Source organism: Rattus norvegicus, chromosome 2, assembly GCF_021556685.1.
Source record: "Rattus norvegicus strain SHRSP/BbbUtx chromosome 2, alternate assembly SHRSP_T2T, whole genome shotgun sequence".
NCBI lineage: Eukaryota > Metazoa > Chordata > Mammalia > Rodentia > Muridae > Rattus > Rattus norvegicus.
In genome coordinates this window covers 119,973,194-119,996,430 of record NC_141535.1, presented here as the reverse complement: position 1 = coordinate 119,996,430, position 23,237 = coordinate 119,973,194, and the positions used below count along the sequence as shown (strand labels likewise).

General features: G+C 47.9%; 1 protein-coding gene across 20 annotated transcripts in view; it reads left to right on the top strand.

Annotated features, from left to right (window-relative positions):
• Positions 1 to 23,237, top strand: part of Dcun1d1 (defective in cullin neddylation 1 domain containing 1) — a 54,338-nt gene that overhangs the window by 16,023 nt on the left and 15,078 nt on the right. For 15 of the 20 annotated variants that reach the window (NM_001395100.1, XM_087622113.1, XM_087622095.1 and 12 more), the window contains 3 exon segments: positions 614 to 830; positions 2,678 to 2,846; positions 5,374 to 5,504. In NM_001395100.1, the coding sequence (NP_001382029.1) occupies positions 614 to 830; positions 2,678 to 2,846; positions 5,374 to 5,504 (517 nt within the window). 20 annotated transcript variants of the gene reach the window in all.

Here is a 23,237-nt window from a genome sequence, read left to right as displayed (position 1 = left end):
ACTACAAATTGTCTTTTGACCTTCACATTAGTATCTTGACATGTATGTGACCTTAAATACGCATGCACACACATAGAGGAAGAGAGAAACACACACACTAAATACATAATTAAAAGAACCTTTTTAAAGGTTGGATATAAGTAGGATAAATGCTTGTTATTTAAGGAAAATATGGGGAATTCTACTGAGAATTACATGTTTTGTAAATAGCAACTAGGAGAAATGTAGGATGTTCATATTCCATTACATTTCCTCTATTTGCTGGACAGCACAGACCCAGACAGGTAGCTGCACTGGGCATTAGGACGGCAGCCAATGCCTGCTTAGTTTCCCTTCCCGTAGTGCTTTGGCTCATTGTCTGGGTACCTTCTTTAATGTAATGAGCTCCCTTGTTCTGTCTCCATGTTTCTTACTTTTCCAGAACTCAACCAGACTTTGTCTTCTAGATATTGTTAAGTTGTCTTGCTTATAATGATAGATCACAAATAAATCTTAGTAAAAATGTTTCTATGATTTGTGAAAAGAAAACCATCCCTAATAACTGCAGTTGGTTACATTGACATGTGTGGTGTGGTGGCCTACACAGTTTCAGTTTGTCTTCTGGTTCTCGTAGAACAAGTTGAAATCATCGCAGAAGGATAAAGTTCGTCAGTTTATGATCTTCACACAATCTAGTGAGAAAACTGCAGTAAGTTGCCTTTCTCAGAATGACTGGAAGTTAGATGTTGCAACAGATAATTTTTTTCAAAATCCAGAACTTTATATACGGGAGAGTGTAAAAGGATCGTTGGACAGGAAGAAGTTAGAACAACTGTACAATAGATACAAAGGTGAGTATTTGACTCAATGTTAGAAGTCGTGGGCGTGTTCTGAGACCTTGTCTTCCCAGATTGTGGAGTCCAGTGTGCCCAGGAGAACTACAGCAGATCCTGGAACTAAGAGATCTTGAGAGAACTCGTTCTCCTTTTTACTCAATGTCTTCTTGGCCTCTTCCCAGTTATGCAGCTTGAGAGTGGAAGACTGGAGACAATTTTTCCTAACCTTGTGTTTGTAAAACTTGCTGAGTCAGAAAGTCTGCATAATAACTTTCTGTAAAGTAACAAACTTTTAAAAAGCAGGGCAGCTGAGATTAGTGGAACAAGCCCTTATCTCAGAGGTGAAGGCAAAGAGTCCAAGGGTAGCCTAAACTGTAAGACTCTCTTGGAGAAGGGAAAAAGCAGAACAAAAGAGAATGAAAAAGGACAACAGTTCCTTTATCCGTTCCTTATTTTCCTCAGGGAACCTATAGTTAATAGTCCAGTCTGGCTACATACATGTCTGTCATGTTTTTATGCAGATGTATATAGAGTTATTTTCGAAATTTCCCCAAATGGGATTGTATTATATACATATTCGTGCTCCAAAGTATTGTTACATACCATGCACTGTTGTAACTGAGAGTCACTACCTGATATTTTACATTTTTTTCTTTTTTAAATAATTTTATTTATTTGTTGTCCCCCTTTCCGGTCCCCCTTCCCACAGTTCTTCATCTCATCCCCTCTCCCCCTTGCCTCTGAAAGGGTGTTTCCCCCTCCCTGCCCCTGCCCAATCCCCCCTTCTGGGACCTCAAGTCTCTGAGTATTAGGCACGTCTTCTCCCACCGAGGCCAGGCCAGGCAGTCCTCTGCTATGTATGTGCTGGGGCCTCGGACCAGCCCTGTATGCTGCCTGGTTGGTGGCTCAGTCTCTGGGAGCTCCCAGGGATCCAGGTTAGTTGAGACTGCTGGTCCTTCTATGGGGTCCTCCTCCCCTTCATATCTTTCAGTTCTCCCCCTAATTCCTCTATAGGGGTGCCCGACTTCAGCCCAATGTTGGCTGTAAGTATCTGCATCTGTCTCAGTCAACTGCTGACAGGATCTCTCAGACGACAGCCATATATTTTACATTTTTAGCAAATCATATTTGGTAGCAGTATAAGGGAACCTCTTTCTTTGTATGTGTCTAGGTTTTTTTTTTTTGTTGTTGTTTTTATATAGTTTTCCTATTGTAAATATCAGATATTTAAACTATTAAGATTGAATTGCATCTTTCATTTTATTAAGACTTAAACAATTGTGGTAAAATGAGTTTTGTTTTAAGTAAAAAGAATTTCTGATTTAACATTCGTTAATTTTGAATACTTAATAAAATATGGATGTCTTGACTTAAAAGTCTCTTGTCCCTGTATAGGCATGTCTGATTTTGTTTGTGTGTGTGGCATTTTTACACAGATGTGTGTGTGTGTGTGTGTGTGTGTGTGTGTGTGTGTGTTCTTATTTTTTTTACAGATCTCATTCTGTAGCGCTATCTATTCACTGTGTAGACCATGCTGACCTTGAACTCACAGAAATCTGCCTGCCTCTGTCTCCCTAGTACTGGGACTAAAGGTGTGCAGTACCAAGTCTGTGGCTCCATTAGTGAGATTTTAAAAAACTAAATGTCCAACTACTTTTACACTTTCCTGTACACTTTAAGAGTACTACTTAGGGGTGCACTGACTTAGGCTGTTATATAGGGAAACATCTGTGAAAATAATACAGCTTCATGTCTCTGGTATATTGTGAATTGTTTTAAAATGGGAAATAAAACCGTATCTTTTTGTTATGACTATAACAAAGGATGGCACTAATTGTATTTTGTGTTGGTGTTTTTTAAAGACCCTCAAGATGAAAATAAAATTGGAATAGATGGTATACAGCAGTTCTGTGATGACCTGGCCCTCGATCCAGCCAGCATCAGTGTGTTGATCATTGCATGGAAGTTCAGGGCGGCCACACAGTGCGAGTTCTCCAAACAGGAGTTCATGGATGGCATGACAGAGTTAGGGTGAGTATCTGACTCCAGAGGGTCCGAGGCGAACACTCCAGGAGAACAGTGCAGCTCAGTGTTGTCTTCTGTTTTAAGTGGGAATGAAGTTTTTACTAGCCTACAAGCAGTAGTGAGTCAGCATGTTGTTTCCCTGGTATGTTCTGGGTTTGCCTAGTGTCTTATAAGCTTGTAGCCTTCTGTAACCGCATTGCTGAGTTATTTGTTCCTGGGAGTCAGTAGTATTAACATTATCTGACCTTAGTATTTAACATAACAAAGTAAAATGAACAACTCAATTGTTTCCTAATTTGAGGCTGTGTATTCTGAAGTCATAAAAATGTAGATTTTCAGTAGAAATTATTAAATGCTTTTGGCTCTGCTTAGTGCCTCGATGGCTTGTTAGTGACAGGTTTGCTGACAATTGGCTAGTTGGCTGACAGGACTGCAGAAGTAGTCTGAGCTGGGCATGGTCGGAGGCCCAGCCCTTGGAAGGCAGATGCAAGAGGATCATCCTCAGCACATAGGAGCTCAAGGCCAGCTTGGGCTGCAGTGTGAGATCCTATCTCTAAAATATAACAAAACCAAACGCTAACACTGACTGAGCAGGGCCTCATTCCAGTAACTCTTTTTGCCTATCCCTTCATAACCAGTCTGTGAGGGAAGTAGTTTACTGACCCTTAAGAGAGGACAAAACCAGGTGATAGATGTTCTAGTCGGGACTACAAGCAAGGTTCTGCTCAATAAGTCGGAGGGGCTTTGGAAAGCTGGGCACAGTAGGGACATAGCCTCTTCAGTAATCTGAACACAGAAAATGTAAAGAAGTGCTATACCACGTAAGAGAAAACCTGAATATGTGAAGAGGTGGCAGTAGCTGTTGACCACCCTTGGGGCTTCATGAAGTGAGCCAGGCAGTCAGGTCAGAATTCAGTCCCGGGGAGAGAAAAGGCAGGGCTGCAGAAGCAGGACACCTGCTTGGAAGCTGCTACTGTGGTGGATAAAACTGGTTAAAGGGCAGGGTGGGTGGAGTGGGGGTGGGGGCTACTACTGTAGGAGTTGTCTCCACTGGTAAATATCCTGAGACCTTTCAAACACTGACACCATTTCCCTCTACTGACAGCAACCTGAGTAAAATTCCCCTTCCTCCCCTAGCCTTTCAGCCCTGTAGACCCTGACCACAGGAGAAAGGATGTCCAGAGCTTTGTGGCTGGCAGCTACCAAGCAGGGCAGAGCAGGGTGGGCTTACATAAAGAGACAGTGGGTTAGCGATGCGCCCACCCTATTTACAGACTTTTCTGTCAGTAGAATTATGGAAGAACAATGTCTCTACTTATGGAAAATGTAATAATAATGTATCCTGTGAAATGTTATGGAGAATATACAAGGAAGATAAAAAGCAGGAGTATTTAGAGGATAGACTGGGTTGATTTGTTTGTGGAATCTTTAAGACATAGGACACTTCTGTCATAAGACCATTGTTAGGAGGAAAGTAATTTGGTACATGTTGAAAGTTTTGTAAACATAAGGAAAAATCCTAATTCTGCTTTAATAATTTAGTTGAAGGCAGTTCAGGTCTTAGCTAGTATTTATTAAAAGCAAATTTTCAAAAAGAACATGTCCTTAGCAAGAGGCCTAGTTGTTTGGAAGTTTTCTAGTCCCTGTCATAGTGAAAGAGGTGGATACGGGGCCACTGAACTGTGCACATTCTTGTCTATTCACGGCACAGAAGTGGAGTCTAAGTCAGCATGTCAGGTGAATTAACATTTAAAATGAGTAGCCAGTTTCTTTTAGAAGTAGTAATTCTAACATTTCATCATTGTGGACTTTGCCTTCTTTACGCTAACTCTAGACAAGAGTTACCCTCCATCCATGGCTTTTGTGAAGTTTTAGTGACTCATAGTTGACTGTGTTCACAAATTATTAGTTGAAAGTTTCCAGGAAAAAAAAAATCCCTAAGTTTTAAATTGGGTATCCTTCTAAGTAGAGATGTAAGGTTTAAACCGTCCTGCTGTCCTGTCTGAAGTAGAAGCTGTCCCTTTGTCCGGCATGCTCCCACTGTACCCTGCCTGCCTGTTAGTCCCTCATTGGTGGTGGTTAGCATCAGCCTTGGCCTCACCATCAGTACTGGTGTTCAGGTGGCCTGACTTTACTTGACAGTGGTCCAGAGGGGTAGGAGCAGCAACGTTGGCAGATGTGCCAGAGAGTATCGCCTTTTAAGTGGCGAGAGAACACATGCATAGCGTTTCCCTTACTGCATAATGTTTTAATATTAGTTCTGATTAATCTCTTGCTTTGTCTTTTCTGTAAGCTGCACTTTGTATCACAGCTGTGTGTATGTAGGAGGAAGCCATGCATAGCTGGGGCATGGTGCTCTCCAAGGGCTCAGGGGTCAGTAAGGGACTTACTATGTCGAGATGAAATCCAAACTATCTGATTTCTTAAACATAAGTTCTAGGAAACAAATGCAAGCCCTCATAGGAATAATTAAGTTAAGTTTTTAATGTATAGTGAAAAGTTAACCATCTATAAACTTAATTTTATAATGTAGATGTGACAGCGTAGAAAAACTAAAGGCCCAAATACCCAAGATGGAGCAAGAATTGAAAGAACCAGGACGATTTAAGGACTTTTACCAGTTTACTTTTAATTTTGCAAAGAACCCAGGACAAAAAGGATTAGGTAAGAATATTTTAAAATTATATTTGGTATTTTACATATATTTAAATACATTGATAGTGTCACTTTTGCAATAGACAATCTTGTGTTTTGAACATGATGTTATGGAAATACCGGCTTTGGAAAACACGGAGCAGTGAGTAGTTAGTTAGGGAACTGTGGGCACGGCACAGCACAGGGTGCTTGGGTGTCCTGTGTGAACCACCGAATACCAGACACAAAAGCTCCACGTACAGAGCACAAGTGGCCCGTAGTATTTCACTGGCACCTTTTTTGGGCTGTTTTGTCCGTAGATGCCCAAGAAAGCTTTATGGTGGTAGGAGCTACAAGATAATGTACAAGATCACTAAGTCGTGGGTACAGCGTCCGAAAACGTCACTTCTGGTTCTTTTCTTTCTTTTTTTACATTTGAAAACTAAGAAAGGGTGGAAAGAAAATGGTCATGACTCAGTCTTACGGGGGAGCAGTGAACAGTGCAGAGCATCTTTGCCCTGTGCTGGGCGTCACCTCGTCTTAGAAATTTAGATTAACCAATTTGTACCAAATGCCGTGTGCATCCATTTGCTTCAGGGCCAGTTAGGGGCTGTGAAAGTGAAATGTGAAATGGAATTTGTTTACAAAGTTCCTAAAAATCTTAGACAGCAGTAGATAATACTGAGGGGTAAAGATAGGTCCCAAAGAAGAGGAGAGTAATTAAAGCCAGGGAGATTAGAAAGTGCTTTCCAGGTTTGGGAGATAGCGGTGGAAGGCTCATTATCTGGCTGGATAAAGAAAGGTACAGTAATAATGAAGGGCTAGGGGCTCCCACACTTAAAGAGCAGTCGGAGTATGCCAGAGAGAAGGCATCAGCAGGAAGACGATGGGACACAGACAGCTAGACTAATGCCATAGTCCTCATTTGAAAATGGGACAAAATGTTTTGAACTGGAGTATGAGAAATAGGATCAGTGGTCCCGTTTAATGTGAGCTTTAGTATACCCGTTGGTGGGCCAGGTTCTCACCATACTGTACTGTTCAGCAGTGCAGAAGAATTTTATTCTTTCCTTCAGCAATTACTCCTGGGTACCAGATTCACAGATACAAATCTAGACTTTTTTCTTCTTAATTTGCAAATGAGAAAACTTAGGCACAGGAAAGGTAAATCATGAGTGAGAGGTTGGGGTTTCTAGCCCTGCACATGCTAGGGATAGAGTCAGAGCCCTGCACATGCTAGGGATAGAGTCAGAGCCCTGCACGTGCTAGGGATAGAGTCAGAGCCCCGCACGTGCTAGGGAAAGAGTCAGAGCCCCGCACGTGCTAGGGATAGAGTCAGAGCCCCGCACATGCTAGGGATAGAGTCAGAGCCTTGCACGTGCTAGGGATAGAGTCAGAGCCCTGCACATGCTAGGGATAGAGTCAGAGCCCTGCATGTGCAAGGGATAGAGTCAGAGCCCCGCACATGCTAGGGATAGAGTCAGAGCCCTGCACGTGCTAGAGATAGAGTCGGAGCCCTGCACGTGCTAGGGATAGAGTCAGAGCACTGCACATGCTAGGGATGGAGTCAGAGCTCTGCACATGCTACGGATAAAGTCAGAGCCCTGCACATGCTAGGGATAGAGTCAGAGCCCTGCACATGCTAGGGATGGAGTCAGAGCTCTGCACATGCTAGGGATAGAGTCAGAGCCTTGCACGTGCTAGGGATAGAGTCAGAGCCCTGCACATGCTAGGGATAGAGTCAGAGCCCTGCACGTGCAAGGGATAGAGTCAGAGCCCTGCACATGCTAGGGATAGAGTCAGAGCCCTGCACATGCTAGGGATAGAGTCAGAGCCCTGCACATGCTAGGGATAGAATCAGAGCCCTGCACGTGCAAAGGGATAGAGTCAGAGCCCTGCACATGCTAGGGATAGAGTCAGAGCCCTGCACGTGCTAGGGATAGAGTCAGAGCACTGCACATGCTAGGGATGGAGTCAGAGCTCTGCACATGCTACGGATAAAGTCAGAGCCCTGCACATGCTAGGGATAGAGTCAGAGCCCTGCACATGCTAGGGATGGAGTCAGAGCTCTGCACATGCTAGGGATAGAGTCAGAGCCTTGCACGTGCTAGGGATAGAGTCAGAGCCCTGCACATGCTAGGGATAGAGTCAGAGCCCTGCACGTGCAAGGGATAGAGTCAGAGCCCTGCACATGCTAGGGATAGAGTCAGAGCCCTGCACATGCTAGGGATAGAGTCAGAGCCCTGCACATGCTAGGGATAGAGTCAGAGCCCTGCACATGCTACGGATAGAGTCAGAGCCCTGCACATGCTAGGGATAAGAGTCAGAGCTCTGCACATGCTAGGGATAGAGTCAGAGCCCTGCACGTGCTAGGGATAGAGTCAGAGCCCTGAACGTGCTAGGGATAGAGTCAGAGCCCTGCACATGCTAGGGATAGAGTCAGAGCCCTGCACATGCTAGGGATATAGTCAGAGCCCTGCACGTGCTACGGATAGAGTCAGAGCCCTGCACGTGCTAGAGATATAGTCAGAGCCCTGCACGTGCTAGGGATAGAGTCAGAGCCCTGCACATGCTAGGGATAGAGTCAGAGCCTTGCACGTGCTAGGGATAGAGTCAGAGCCCTGTATGTGCTAGGGATAGAGTCACTGCCCTGCACGTGCTAGGGATAGAGTCAGAGCCCTGCACGTGCTAGGGATAGAGTCAGAGCCCTGCACGTGCTAGGGATAGAGTCAGAGCCCTGCACGTGCTAGGGATAGAGTCAGAGCCCTGCACCTGCTAGGGATAGAGTCAGAGCCCTGCACGTGCTAGGGATAGAGTCAGAGCCCTGCATGTGCTAGATATAGAGTCAGAGCCCTGCACGTGCTAGGGATAGAGTCAGAGCCCTGCACATGCTAGGGATAGAGTCAGAACTCTGCACATGCTAGGGATAGAGTCAGAGCCCTGCACGTGCTAGGGATAGAGTCAGATTTCTGCACATGCTAGGGATAAGAGTCAGAGCCCTGCACGTGCTAGGGATAGAGTCAGAGCCCTGCACATGCTAGGGATAGAGTCAGAGCCCTGCACATGCTAGGGATATAGTCAGAGCCCTGCACGTGCTACGGATAGAGTCAGAGCTCTGCACGTGCTAGGGATAGAGTCAGAGCCCTGCATGTGCAAGGGATAGAGTCAGAGCCCCGCACATGCTAGGGATAGAGTCAGAGCCCTGCACGTGCTAGGGATAGAGTCGGAGCCCTGCACGTGCTAGGGATAGAGTCAGAGCACTGCACATGCTAGGGATGGAGTCAGAGCTCTGCACATGCTAGGGATAGAGTCAGAGCCTTGCACGTGCTAGGGATAGAGTCAGAGCCCTGCACGTGCTAGGGATAGAGTCAGAGCCCTGCACATGCTAGGGATAGAGTCAGAGCCCTGCACATGCTAGGGATGGAGTCAGAGCTCTGCACATGCTAGGGATAGAGTCAGAGCATTGTACGTGCTAGGGATAGAGTCAGAGCCCTGCACATGCTAGGGATAGAGTCAGAGCCCTGCATGTGCAAGGGATAGAGTCAGAGCCCCGCACATGCTAGGGATAGAGTCAGAGCCCTGCACGTGCTAGGGATAGAGTCAGAGCCCCGCACGTGCTAGGGAAAGAGTCAGAGCCCCGCACGTGCTAGGGATAGAGTCAGAGCCCCGCACATGCTAGGGATAGAGTCAGAGCCTTGCACGTGCTAGGGATAGAGTCAGAGCCCTGCACATGCTAGGGATAGAGTCAGAGCCCTGCATGTGCAAGGGATAGAGTCAGAGCCCCGCACATGCTAGGGATAGAGTCAGAGCCCTGCACGTGCTAGAGATAGAGTCGGAGCCCTGCACGTGCTAGGGATAGAGTCAGAGCACTGCACATGCTAGGGATGGAGTCAGAGCTCTGCACATGCTATGGATAAAGTCAGAGCCCTGCACATGCTAGGGATAGAGTCAGAGCCCTGCACATGCTAGGGATGGAGTCAGAGCTCTGCACATGCTAGGGATAGAGTCAGAGCCTTGCACGTGCTAGGGATAGAGTCAGAGCCCTGCACATGCTAGGGATAGAGTCAGAGCCCTGCACGTGCAAGGGATAGAGTCAGAGCCCTGCACATGCTAGGGATAGAGTCAGAGCCCTGCACATGCTAGGGATAGAGTCAGAGCCCTGCACATGCTAGGGATAGAATCAGAGCCCTGCACGTGCAAAGGGATAGAGTCAGAGCCCTGCACATGCTAGGGATAGAGTCAGAGCCCTGCACGTGCTAGGGATAGAGTCAGAGCACTGCACATGCTAGGGATGGAGTCAGAGCTCTGCACATGCTACGGATAAAGTCAGAGCCCTGCACATGCTAGGGATAGAGTCAGAGCCCTGCACATGCTAGGGATGGAGTCAGAGCTCTGCACATGCTAGGGATAGAGTCAGAGCCTTGCACGTGCTAGGGATAGAGTCAGAGCCCTGCACATGCTAGGGATAGAGTCAGAGCCCTGCACGTGCAAGGGATAGAGTCAGAGCCCTGCACATGCTAGGGATAGAGTCAGAGCCCTGCACATGCTAGGGATAGAGTCAGAGCCCTGCACATGCTAGGGATAGAGTCAGAGCCCTGCACATGCTACGGATAGAGTCAGAGCCCTGCACATGCTAGGGATAAGAGTCAGAGCTCTGCACATGCTAGGGATAGAGTCAGAGCCCTGCACGTGCTAGGGATAGAGTCAGAGCCCTGAACGTGCTAGGGATAGAGTCAGAGCCCTGCACATGCTAGGGATAGAGTCAGAGCCCTGCACATGCTAGGGATATAGTCAGAGCCCTGCACGTGCTACGGATAGAGTCAGAGCCCTGCACGTGCTAGAGATATAGTCAGAGCCCTGCACGTGCTAGGGATAGAGTCAGAGCCCTGCACATGCTAGGGATAGAGTCAGAGCCTTGCACGTGCTAGGGATAGAGTCAGAGCCCTGTATGTGCTAGGGATAGAGTCACTGCCCTGCACGTGCTAGGGATAGAGTCAGAGCCCTGCACGTGCTAGGGATAGAGTCAGAGCCCTGCACGTGCTAGGGATAGAGTCAGAGCCCTGCACGTGCTAGGGATAGAGTCAGAGCCCTGCACCTGCTAGGGATAGAGTCAGAGCCCTGCACGTGCTAGGGATAGAGTCAGAGCCCTGCATGTGCTAGATATAGAGTCAGAGCCCTGCACGTGCTAGGGATAGAGTCAGAGCCCTGCACATGCTAGGGATAGAGTCAGAACTCTGCACATGCTAGGGATAGAGTCAGAGCCCTGCACGTGCTAGGGATAGAGTCAGATTTCTGCACATGCTAGGGATAAGAGTCAGAGCCCTGCACGTGCTAGGGATAGAGTCAGAGCCCTGCACATGCTAGGGATAGAGTCAGAGCCCTGCACATGCTAGGGATATAGTCAGAGCCCTGCACGTGCTACGGATAGAGTCAGAGCTCTGCACGTGCTAGGGATAGAGTCAGAGCCCTGCATGTGCAAGGGATAGAGTCAGAGCCCCGCACATGCTAGGGATAGAGTCAGAGCCCTGCACGTGCTAGGGATAGAGTCGGAGCCCTGCACGTGCTAGGGATAGAGTCAGAGCACTGCACATGCTAGGGATGGAGTCAGAGCTCTGCACATGCTAGGGATAGAGTCAGAGCCCCGCACGTGCTAGGGAAAGAGTCAGAGCCCCGCACGTGCTAGGGATAGAGTCAGAGCCCCGCACATGCTAGGGATAGAGTCAGAGCCTTGCACGTGCTAGGGATAGAGTCAGAGCCCTGCACATGCTAGGGATAGAGTCAGAGCCCTGCATGTGCAAGGGATAGAGTCAGAGCCCCGCACATGCTAGGGATAGAGTCAGAGCCCTGCACGTGCTAGAGATAGAGTCGGAGCCCTGCACGTGCTAGGGATAGAGTCAGAGCACTGCACATGCTAGGGATGGAGTCAGAGCTCTGCACATGCTACGGATAAAGTCAGAGCCCTGCACATGCTAGGGATAGAGTCAGAGCCCTGCACATGCTAGGGATGGAGTCAGAGCTCTGCACATGCTAGGGATAGAGTCAGAGCCTTGCACGTGCTAGGGATAGAGTCAGAGCCCTGCACATGCTAGGGATAGAGTCAGAGCCCTGCACGTGCAAGGGATAGAGTCAGAGCCCTGCACATGCTAGGGATAGAGTCAGAGCCCTGCACATGCTAGGGATAGAGTCAGAGCCCTGCACATGCTAGGGATAGAATCAGAGCCCTGCACGTGCAAAGGGATAGAGTCAGAGCCCTGCACATGCTAGGGATAGAGTCAGAGCCCTGCACGTGCTAGGGATAGAGTCAGAGCACTGCACATGCTAGGGATGGAGTCAGAGCTCTGCACATGCTACGGATAAAGTCAGAGCCCTGCACATGCTAGGGATAGAGTCAGAGCCCTGCACATGCTAGGGATGGAGTCAGAGCTCTGCACATGCTAGGGATAGAGTCAGAGCCTTGCACGTGCTAGGGATAGAGTCAGAGCCCTGCACATGCTAGGGATAGAGTCAGAGCCCTGCACGTGCAAGGGATAGAGTCAGAGCCCTGCACATGCTAGGGATAGAGTCAGAGCCCTGCACATGCTAGGGATAGAGTCAGAGCCCTGCACATGCTAGGGATAGAGTCAGAGCCCTGCACATGCTACGGATAGAGTCAGAGCCCTGCACATGCTAGGGATAAGAGTCAGAGCTCTGCACATGCTAGGGATAGAGTCAGAGCCCTGCACGTGCTAGGGATAGAGTCAGAGCCCTGAACGTGCTAGGGATAGAGTCAGAGCCCTGCACATGCTAGGGATAGAGTCAGAGCCCTGCACATGCTAGGGATATAGTCAGAGCCCTGCACGTGCTACGGATAGAGTCAGAGCCCTGCACGTGCTAGAGATATAGTCAGAGCCCTGCACGTGCTAGGGATAGAGTCAGAGCCCTGCACATGCTAGGGATAGAGTCAGAGCCTTGCACGTGCTAGGGATAGAGTCAGAGCCCTGTATGTGCTAGGGATAGAGTCACTGCCCTGCACGTGCTAGGGATAGAGTCAGAGCCCTGCACGTGCTAGGGATAGAGTCAGAGCCCTGCACGTGCTAGGGATAGAGTCAGAGCCCTGCACGTGCTAGGGATAGAGTCAGAGCCCTGCACCTGCTAGGGATAGAGTCAGAGCCCTGCACGTGCTAGGGATAGAGTCAGAGCCCTGCATGTGCTAGATATAGAGTCAGAGCCCTGCACGTGCTAGGGATAGAGTCAGAGCCCTGCACATGCTAGGGATAGAGTCAGAACTCTGCACATGCTAGGGATAGAGTCAGAGCCCTGCACGTGCTAGGGATAGAGTCAGATTTCTGCACATGCTAGGGATAAGAGTCAGAGCCCTGCACGTGCTAGGGATAGAGTCAGAGCCCTGCACATGCTAGGGATAGAGTCAGAGCCCTGCACATGCTAGGGATATAGTCAGAGCCCTGCACGTGCTACGGATAGAGTCAGAGCTCTGCACGTGCTAGGGATAGAGTCAGAGCCCTGCATGTGCAAGGGATAGAGTCAGAGCCCCGCACATGCTAGGGATAGAGTCAGAGCCCTGCACGTGCTAGGGATAGAGTCGGAGCCCTGCACGTGCTAGGGATAGAGTCAGAGCACTGCACATGCTAGGGATGGAGTCAGAGCTCTGCACATGCTAGGGATAGAGTCAGAGCCCTGCATGTGCAAGGGATAGAGTCAGAGCCCCGCACATGCTAGGGATAGAGTCAGAGCCCTGCACATGCTAGGGATAGAGTCAGAGCCCTGCACGTGCTAGGGATAGAGTCGGAGCCCTGCACGTGCTAGGGATAGAGTCAGAGCACTGCACATGCTAGGGATGGAGTCAGAGCTCTGCACATGCTACGGATAGAGTCAGAGCCTTGCACGTGCTAGGGATAGAGTCAGAGCCCTGCACATGCTAGGGATAGAGTCAGAGCCCTGCACGTGCAAGGGATAGAGTCAGAGCCCTGCACATGCTAGGGATAGAGTCAGAGCCCTGCACATGCTAGGGATAGAGTCAGCGCCCTGCACATGCTAGGGATAGAATCAGAGCCCTGCACGTGCAAGGGATAGAGTCAGAGCCCTGCACATGCTAGGGATAGAGTCAGAGCCCTGCACGTGCTAGGGATAGAGTGAGAGCACTGCACATGCTAGGGATGGAGTCAGAGCTCTGCACATGCTACGGATAAAGTCAGAGCCCTGCACATGCTAGGGATAGAGTAAGAGCCCTGCACATGCTAGGGATGGAGTCAGAGCTCTGCACATGCTAGGGATAGAGTCAGAGCCTTGCACGTGCTAGGGATAGAGTCAGAGCCCTGCACATGCTAGGGATAGAGTCAGAGCCCTGCACGTGCAAGGAATAGAGTCAGAGCCCTGCACATGCTAGGGATAGAGTCAGAGCCCTGCACATGCTAGGGATAGAGTCAGAGCCATGCACATGCTAGGGATAGAGTCAGAGCCCTGCACGTGCAAGGGATAGAGTCAGAGCCCTGCACATGCTAGGGATAGAGTCAGAGCCCTGCACATGCTAGGGATAGAGTCAGAGCACTGCACATGCTAGGGATAGAGTCAGAGCCCTGCACATGCTACGGATAAGAGTCAAGCCCTGCACATGCTAGGCATAGAGTCAGAGCCCTGCACGTGCTAGGGATAGAGTCAGAGCCCTGCACATGCTAGGGATAGAGTCAGAGCCCTGCACATGCTAGGGATATAGTCAGAGCCCTGCACGTGCAAGGGATAGAGTCAGAGCCCTACACATGCTAGGGATAGAGTCAGAGCCCTGCACATGCTAGGGATAGAGTCAGAGCCCTGCACATGCTAGGGATAGAGTCAGAGCCCTGCATATGCTAGGGATAGAGTCAGAGCCCTGCATGTGGAAGGGATAGAGTCAGAGCCCTGCACGTTCTAGGGATAGAGTCAGAGCCCTGCACGTTCTAGGGATAGAGTCAGAGCCCTGCACATGCTAGGGATGGAGTCAGAGCCCTGCACATGCTAGGGATGGAGTCAGAGCTCTGCACATGCTACGGATAGAGTCAGAGCCCTGCACATGCTAGGGATAGAGTCAGAGCCCTGCACATGCTAGTGATGGAGTCAGAGCTCTGCACGTGCTAGGGATAGAGTCAGAGCCCTGCACATGCTAGGGATAGAGTCAGAGCCCTGCACGTGCTACGGATAAGAGTCAGAGCTCCGCACATGCTACGGATAGAGTCAGAGCCCTGCACGTGCTAGGGATAGAGTCAGAGCCCTGCACGTGCTACGGATAAGAGTCAGAGCCCTGCACATGCTAGGGATAGAGTCAGAGCTCTGCACGTGCTAGGGATAGAGTCAGAGCCCTGCACGTGCTAGGGATAAGAGTCAGAGCCCTGCACGTGCTAGGGATAGAGTCAGAGCCCTGCACATGCTCGGGATAGAGTCAGAGCCCTGCACATGCTCGGGATATAGTCAGAGCCCTGCACGTGCTACGGATAGAGTCAGAGCCCTGCACGTGCAAGGGATAGAGTCAGAGCCCTGCACGTGCAAGGGATAGAGTCAGAGCCCTGCACATGCTAGGGATAGAGTCAGAGCCTTGCACGTGCTAGGGATAGAGTCAGAGCCCTGCACGTGCTAGGTATAGAGTCAGAGCCCTGCACGTGCAAGGGATAGAGTCAGAGCCCTGCACGTGCAAGGGATAGAGTCAGAGCCCTGCACACGCTAGGGATAGAGTCAGAGCCCTGCACATGCTAGGGATGGAGTCAGAGCGCTGCACATGCTAGGGATGGAGTCAGAGCTCTGCACATGCTAGGGATAGAGTCAGAGCCCTGCACATGCTAGGGATGGAGTCAGAGCTCTGCACATGCTAGGGATGGAGTCAGAGCTCTGCACATGCTAGGGATAGAGTCAGAGCCTTGCACGTGCTAGGGATAGAGTCAGAGCCCTGCACGTGCAAGGGATAGAGTCAGAGCCCTGCACATGCTAGGGATAGAGTCAGAGCCCTGCACATGCTAGGGATAGAGTCAGAGCCCTGCACATGCTAGGGATAGAGTCAGAGCCCTGCACATGCTAGGGATAGAGTCAGAGCTCTGCACGTGCTAGGGATAGAGTCAGAGCTCTGCACGTGCTAGGGATAGAGTCAGAGCCCTCCACGTGCTAGGGATAGAGTCAGAGCCCTGCACATGCTAGGGATAGAGTCAGAGCCCTGCACATGCTACGGATAGAGGCAGAGCCCTGCACATGCTACGGATAAGAGTCAGAGCCCTGCACATGCTAGGGATAGAGTCAGAGCCCTGCACATGCTACGGATAAGAGTCAGAGCCCTGCACATGCTAGGGATAGAGTCAGAGCCCTGCACGGGCTAGGGATAGAGTCAGAGCCCTGCACGTGCTAGGGATAGAGTCAGAGCCCTGCACATGCTAGGGATATAGTCAGAGCCCTGCACGTGCTACGGATAGAGTCAGAGCCCTGCACGTGCTAGGGATAGAGTCAGAGCCCTGCACGTGCTAGGGATAGAGTCAGAGCTCTGCACGTGCAAGGGATAGAGTCAGAGCCCTGTATGTGCTAGGGATAGAGTCAGAGCCCTGTATGTGCTAGGGATAGAGTCACTGCCCTGCACATGCTACGGATAGAGTCAGAGCCCTGCACGTGCTAGGGATAGAGTCAGAGCCCTGCACCTGCTAGGGATAGAGTCAGAGCCCTGCACGTGCTAGGGATAGAGTCAGAGCCCTGCACGTGCTAGGGATAGAGTCAGAGCTCTGCACATGCTAGGGATAGAGTCAGAGCCCTGCACGTGCTAGGGATAGAGTCAGAGCCCTGCACGTGCTAGGGATAGAGTCAGAGCCCTGCACATGCTAGGGATAGAGTCAGAGCCCTGCACATGCTACGGATAAGAGGCAGAGTCCTGCACATGCTACGGATAAGAGTCAGAGCCCTGCACGTGCTAGGGATAGAGTCAGAGCCCTGCACATGCTAGGGATAGAGTCAGAGCCCTGCACATGCTACTGATAGAGTCAGAGCCCTGCACATGCTAGGGATAGAGTCAGAGCCCTGCACGTGCTAGGGATAGAGTCAGAGCCCTGCACATGCTAGGGATATAGTCAGAGCCCTGCACGTGCTACGGATAGAGTCAGAGCCCTGCACGTGCTACGGATAGAGTCAGAGCCCTGCACGTGCTAGGGACAGATTCAGAGCTCTGCACGTGCTAGGGATAGAGTCAGAGCCTTGCACGTGCTAGGGATAGAGTCAGAGCCCTGTATGTGCTAGGGATAGAGTCAGAGCCCTGCACGTGCTAGGGATAGAGTCAGAGCCCTGCACGTGCTAGGGATAGAGTCAGAGCCCTGCACGTGCTAGGGATAGAGTCAGAGCCCTGCACCTGCTAGGGATAGAGTCAGAGCCCTGCACGTGCTAGGGATAGAGTCAGAGCCCTGCACGTGCTAGGGATAGAGTCAGAGCCCTGCACGTGCTAGGGATAGAGTCAGAGCCCTGCATGTGCTAGGGATAGAGTCAGAGCCCTGCACATGCTAGGGATAGAGTCAGAACTCTGCACATGCTAGGGATAGAGTCAGGGCCCTGCACATGCTAGGCAGGTGCGTTATCTGCGGAGCCATGCCCTCTACTCTTCGATTTTGAGTTCATGTTCTTACTGGCTGCCCGGGTTGGTCAGAAGTTCACTTTTCCAGGCAGATCAGACCTTGAACTTTGCATCCTGCTTGGACTCCAGGCCCAGCTTTACTGTCTGTGTGTTCATTGGTAGGAGTGAGACCTGGTCCTCTGGGAGGGGCACGCTCTGGCTCTGTGCTGGCCCCAGCCACAGGTTCTCTTTGGAAGATAGAATAGCCAGAGAGGCTAGTGAGTCCTCTTGTACTGATTCTGCCATGTGTTTTAGATTGAACATAAGGATAAGGGTCAATTCTATGACTAGGAATTAGTCCAAGAAGCAATTAGAGAAGAGCTAGAGAAGAGAGACAAAGGTGTGCGTGTAATGGAGAACTAGCCTAAGAGATGAAATGGGACTGATTAATTAAAGATTTTCAAAATGTTTGTAAGAAGAAGTTCTAGTCAGTTCCTTTTTGAACTGATGGATGAGTATGAGCATGATCTTGTTCTCTACATGCATCTGAAACAACACAGTTACACATAACTGGTGGGTGCAGCATGATGTCAGTGCACAGCACAGATGATCAGGCTGGATGGACTTCCCACCACAGAAGCTGCCTCCCCTTTCAGGATGAGGCGGGAAAGCCGCACTGTACTACCTGCAGTTAGACACGGGTAGCCTAGCCTCTCCTTTTTCTAGTTTCCCTTTCCCTTCTTACCTCAAGTAAAAGTCTGGTGAAGCCTTTCAATCTGAACATTATTTTGTGGTACGTAGAAGTATAACAGTGTTTTGATAAGATTATCTATAGTGTTGTAGATGTCATTGATTAGGAATCAGTTTCTTAGTCACATTTCTGCCCTTACAGAATACATAATAAATGGTGTTTTGACTAAATACATACTTTGATACTAAAATAAAAACCAACATTTTATGGTTATTTGATATATTAATATTATAATAAATTAGAATTTTTATATTAGAAAAAAGTGAGAAAGTGATTATATGAAAACAGATTTTGGAAAAAAATGATTTGCTAGTATTAAGAAAAATTATATTGTTCAATGTGATAGAGTTTGCTTTGTAATAACATTCAGGAGATTACTTAACGTATTTTACATTTTTATTTCTAAAAATAGAACTATAACCACAATAAAACGTTATTTGTGAAGCTCCCCAGACCATAGTGTTTATAATGAAATGAACCCTAACGTTGGATAAGGAGTTTATTAACAGTAGTCTATCTGTGTGGATTTATCAGCTGCACTGATAGATTTGTCTGTAGGAACTGAGGGTTGAAAAAGAAACTCTGTAGGAGGGAGAGGAGCTTAGAGAGGGCCTGGGAAGGAGGAAGGGAGACCGTTTGGGTGGTAGGAAGTACAGTGCCTTGTTTGACTGAAGACCTTAATTAACAAGGAGGGTCTTCCTGACAGTCTTGTGAGAGTGCAAAAGTTAGTGAAGGTTATGTATGGGAGGACAGAAAGCCCTGGCACACGAGAAGGCAAGTGGCAGCCCTGGGCAGCCATGCTAGTGCTGTGAGCTGAGAGCTCTTTCCCTGCCTACCTCACCGCTCTCTCCTTGTCTCTGCCATCTGCTTCAGTCCCCTGCCGTTTCTGATTAGTCTGTGTATCTTAAATTTGAAAGAGGTTTTTGTAAGCCCTGCATTAAGTCTTCATCTCCCTAAATACCAGCCCTGCTCAGCAGCATACTGTGGGACATGGACTGTTTCAGGAAGTTGCCTCCTGCCATGGAGTTGCCTCTGCTGTCATCGCACACTTCTCCTTACTGAGCACATGTGTGATGTTCACGGTTGTCTTTCGGTTTAAAACAGAGGACGTGTAACCATTATAGCCCATCACTGCTCGTCCTTGTCCTTTTCCGGGTCAGTGTTCCAGTTTACCACTCGTCATCTAAGATGTTTGTTACCCTGCTGCTGTCCTCTAAGCACACTGCTAGTGCTTTGGTGTCTTTCCAAATTGAGCATTAAAAGTTGTCCCCAGTCTCTAGAAGGCTGTTAGATGTAGGCCACTGTAGGAGGCTATTGGTTCTGCTAATTTGATCAGAGTTTATATATTTTCTATAACAGCCAAGCCTTTTTAAGGACCATATTGAACCTTGGTTAGTGGGCAGAGGCAGTGAAAGGCAGGCTTGACGAGTGGCATTAGAACAGGTATGCCACAAGAGGGTGGTAGAGAGCCGCTTCCTGAAAGTGTCCTCTGACACCTCTGACACCCACTAAAATAAACTAATTTCAGAATAGAATCTGAAGGCCATTTTCTTGAGAGCTGTGGTTCTAAAAGTAGAGGCAAATTCCATATCACATATATGCAACCACAATAAAAGGTATTTGTGAAGCAGATGATTTCAAAGATCTTAACCTCATTGTTTAAATATTTACTCTAAAGCCAGCTGGAGTGGTACCTGTCTGTCAATCCTAGCACCCAAGGCTGAGGCTGGGGGATTGTGAGTTTCAAGCCAAGCTCCATAGTGAAACCTTAGCTCAGAAGAAATGAATTTGCTTAGAAATAATTTACAGTGTTCTTTGTTGCTGTTTTGGGTTGGGGGAGGGGGCATTGAAACTCTCTTCCTATGTGGCTTTGTCTGGCCTGGAAGTTGGTAAATCAACTAGACTGGCCTCAGACTTTTAAGGATCCTCTGCCCCTGCTTCCCCAGTGCTGCGATGACAGGTATGAACCATCACCTCTGATTAAATTGATAACACTCTAGAGGGCATTTCCGTGAATAGCTAGGTGGCTCTCAGTGGCAGTCCTTTGAGCTATGTGCATGCTGTACTAGGACACTATCAACAACACTACTGCCCCAGGCCTCTAAGATGTGCTTTAAGATGGATCTTAATGATTTTTCTTTTAATTCAAAACTGTTTTAATGTGTCCTTTTTCACACCTTGGAAGAACCATCTATGTGTCACTGACGTTTTACACTGTGTTGTTGCTATTCTCTTTGGAGCTCAAGGACCATTTTCAGGAATCTGACAGAAAACAATAAAGCAGAGCAGGACAGAGAAGCTGCAAATCCTGGTGGTGCCTGGAGGGAGGACATGGTGAGGAAGGAGAGAGTTTCCTGGTTTTGAGTTAGCATCAACAGTGGGGATGAAACAGCTATAAAAAGTGTGGGGAGGGAGGGGTCTTCAGAGAAACCTGGTGTTAAGGCAAGCATGCTCAGGATTTTGGCATTTTGAAAAGAAAGGGGGGGGGGAGTTCAGACTCTGACGAAGAGCTCAGAAGATGTGGGCTGGCTCAGCGTGGGCTGAGTACAACCGCACCCCTTTTCATTTCTATTTCATCTGTTTCTTCTTTTTAACTTAATGCATTTATTGAGAGAGGGAGGGGAAGAGAGAGAGACAGAGAGAGAGACAGAGAGCGAGAGCGAGAGCTGGAGCGCACCAGCCCTAACACATGAAGGTCAGACAGCAATGTAGGAGTCAGTTGTCTCCTTCCACTGTATGGGTTCTAGGGATCAAACCGTAGACCTCATCAAGCTTCCGTATTGGTGGAAAGCTTCCATAGTCGCTGAACCATCTCACCAGCCCCATTTTACTTACTTCTGTCCTGATCTTTATTCTTTTTTCTGTCTCCAATTGTAGGTATGCCGTGTTCTCCCCCCCGCCACACCCCCTCAAGGTCCTAAAGTACATTTTTGAGTCGTTATGCTTAGGGCTCTGGCTTTTAGTATTATTTTATTTGTGTGTATGTGTATGCGCGCTCACCCGCCACACATGAATAGACACAAGGTACTTACGCAGAGCTTGGACAGCTATGTTTGTGTGCTTGCACGTGCCCTATACACGAGTATACACAGGCATATATGTAGAGTTGGACAACTGTGGGACTCATCCCGGCCGTGTGAGTGGTGGGCGTCGTACCCTGGTTCTCAGGTCTGCAGGCTTGGTTGGCCCTTTACCCTTTACCCTTTACTCGCCTTGCCCTGCCTGTACTCCTGAGTTTTCAGCGTGCACTTGAAGCTATTAACTCTCCTCTCTGATTGCTTTCACTGACTGCAGCCCATGGGTGTTGGTATGTTATGTTTTGATTTTCATTTGATTCTTAAGCATTCTTAATTTTTTAAATTACTTCAGTGACTTTCAGTCAGTAGTGTGTTGTTCTTCATCCATACGTTTGCATATTTTCTGCCATTTCTCTTGCTGATGATTTCTGTTTTTTTACATCATGATTGGATATAATAAAAGAAATGGTTCGCTTGTTTTATGCCGTGTTGTGTGATTTGTTTTAGAGTATGTCCTGATCTGCTAGAAGAAAGTATATACTGAGGTTTTTAGATGAAATATGCTCAAGGTCCCCTAAGGTCCATTTAATCAATAATTTCATTTGACTTATATTTTTGTTTTGTTTTGTTTGTCTGAATGACTTTGGTGAGTAGAATATTGATGTGAGCCACTGTTGTTGCATTGAGATTAAATCTGTGTCTTCAAATCCAGGAGAGTTTGTTATATGAAGCTGGTTTAGAGCAATATATTTAGAATTATGTTTTATATTAAGGGAGGGAACACTACCATATTTGTCTTATGGAGCCAGTATTATCCTGATACCCAAACCAGGTAAAAAGACAATGATAGGGGCTGGGGATTTAGCTCAGTGGTAGAGCGCTTGCCTAGGAAGCGCAAGGCCCTGGGTTTGGTCCCCAGCTCCGAAAAAAAGAACCAAAAAAAACAAAAAAACAAAAAAACAAAAAAAGACAATGATAAAAGGAAAACTTCACACCAGTTTCCTCAATGAACATAGATGAAAAATTATCAACATACTTGTAGACCAAATTCAGGGGCATATTAAGATGGAAGGTTGATTCAACATATGCAAATTAATAGATGCAGTAAACCATATAAATAACTTATGGACCAATCACAGAAGTGAAGGTAACATTACATGGAGAGCAGCTGAGAGCACTGCCTTTAAAATCGTAGCTGGGCAGAGGCGCCTACTCTCACGTCTCACATCCAGTAGACTGCTTTGAAGTCTTATTTGCAACAAGACAAGAGAAAGATGTGAAAGGGATGTGGTAAGAGAAGGAGGAGTAATGGATCCCTGTGTGTAGACAGCATGAGTCTGCATCCAAAAGACCCAGCAGAAAACTCCAAGGTCTAATGAACAGTTCCAGTCAAGTTGCAGGATGAAAGAAGAAATCCATGTACAAAAGAGAAAGAAATTAGGGGGAAACGCCTCACTCATAATAGCTGAGAATTCAAAATAATCTGTGAGTAAGTCTAGTCAGAATGAGGAACGACTACTCCATGAATACGTCAGGGCACTGAACAAGGACATCAAAGACCCTCGGTGCTGGGAAGGCATTCCATGGACTGGTAGAATTGATCCTGTGAGAAGGGCCCCATCACCCAAAGGAAATCCATATAGTCAGTGATTGCCTTCAGAATTCTCATGTCCTTCTTCACTAGACCAGAAAAACCAAACAGACCAGAATAAGCAAAGAAATTGTAAGAATTACACAGCTAGACATATAACAATGCTTCTGCTCAGGTTGTTCTTCAGAGCTACAGTGGTAGTCAGTCTGGTGCTGGCCGGGGACCAGCAGGCCAGAGCAGAGGCGCCAGAAATAATGTCATAAGAATTCAGTGACAAACAAGTGGACTATTCAGCAAAACTGGATGTCTGTTTGTGAAAGAATGAGATTAAATTCATCTTTCCCCATACAAAAATCAACTTGAAGTATATACAGAACTTAATTTAAAACTTGAAACTGGGACTGGAGAGATGGCTCAGCGGTTAAGAGCACTGACTGCTCTTCCAGAGGTCCTGAGTTCAAATCCCAGCAACCACATGGTGGCTCACAACCATCTGTAATGGAATTTGATGCCCTCTTCTGGTGTGTCTGAAGACAGCTACAGTGTACTCACATACATAAAATAGATAAATAAATCTTTAAAAAAAAAAAAGAAAACAACTTAAAAAAACTTGAAACTGCTAGGGGAAAATTTGGAGAATGCACCTGAAGTTAGGCAAGAATTTGCTGAACAGCTCTCTCCAGTATCTCATGAATGAGCCCCACGATTTAACACGTGGTACTACATTAAATTAAAATGTTCCTGCACAACAAAAGAAACACAGAATGGGAGGAAATCTTACCAACTACAGAAAGAATTTACAAAGAACTATAAAAATTAACACTTAAAAAAAACCTGCCAGTTAACAAGAGTTTTTAAAAGAAGA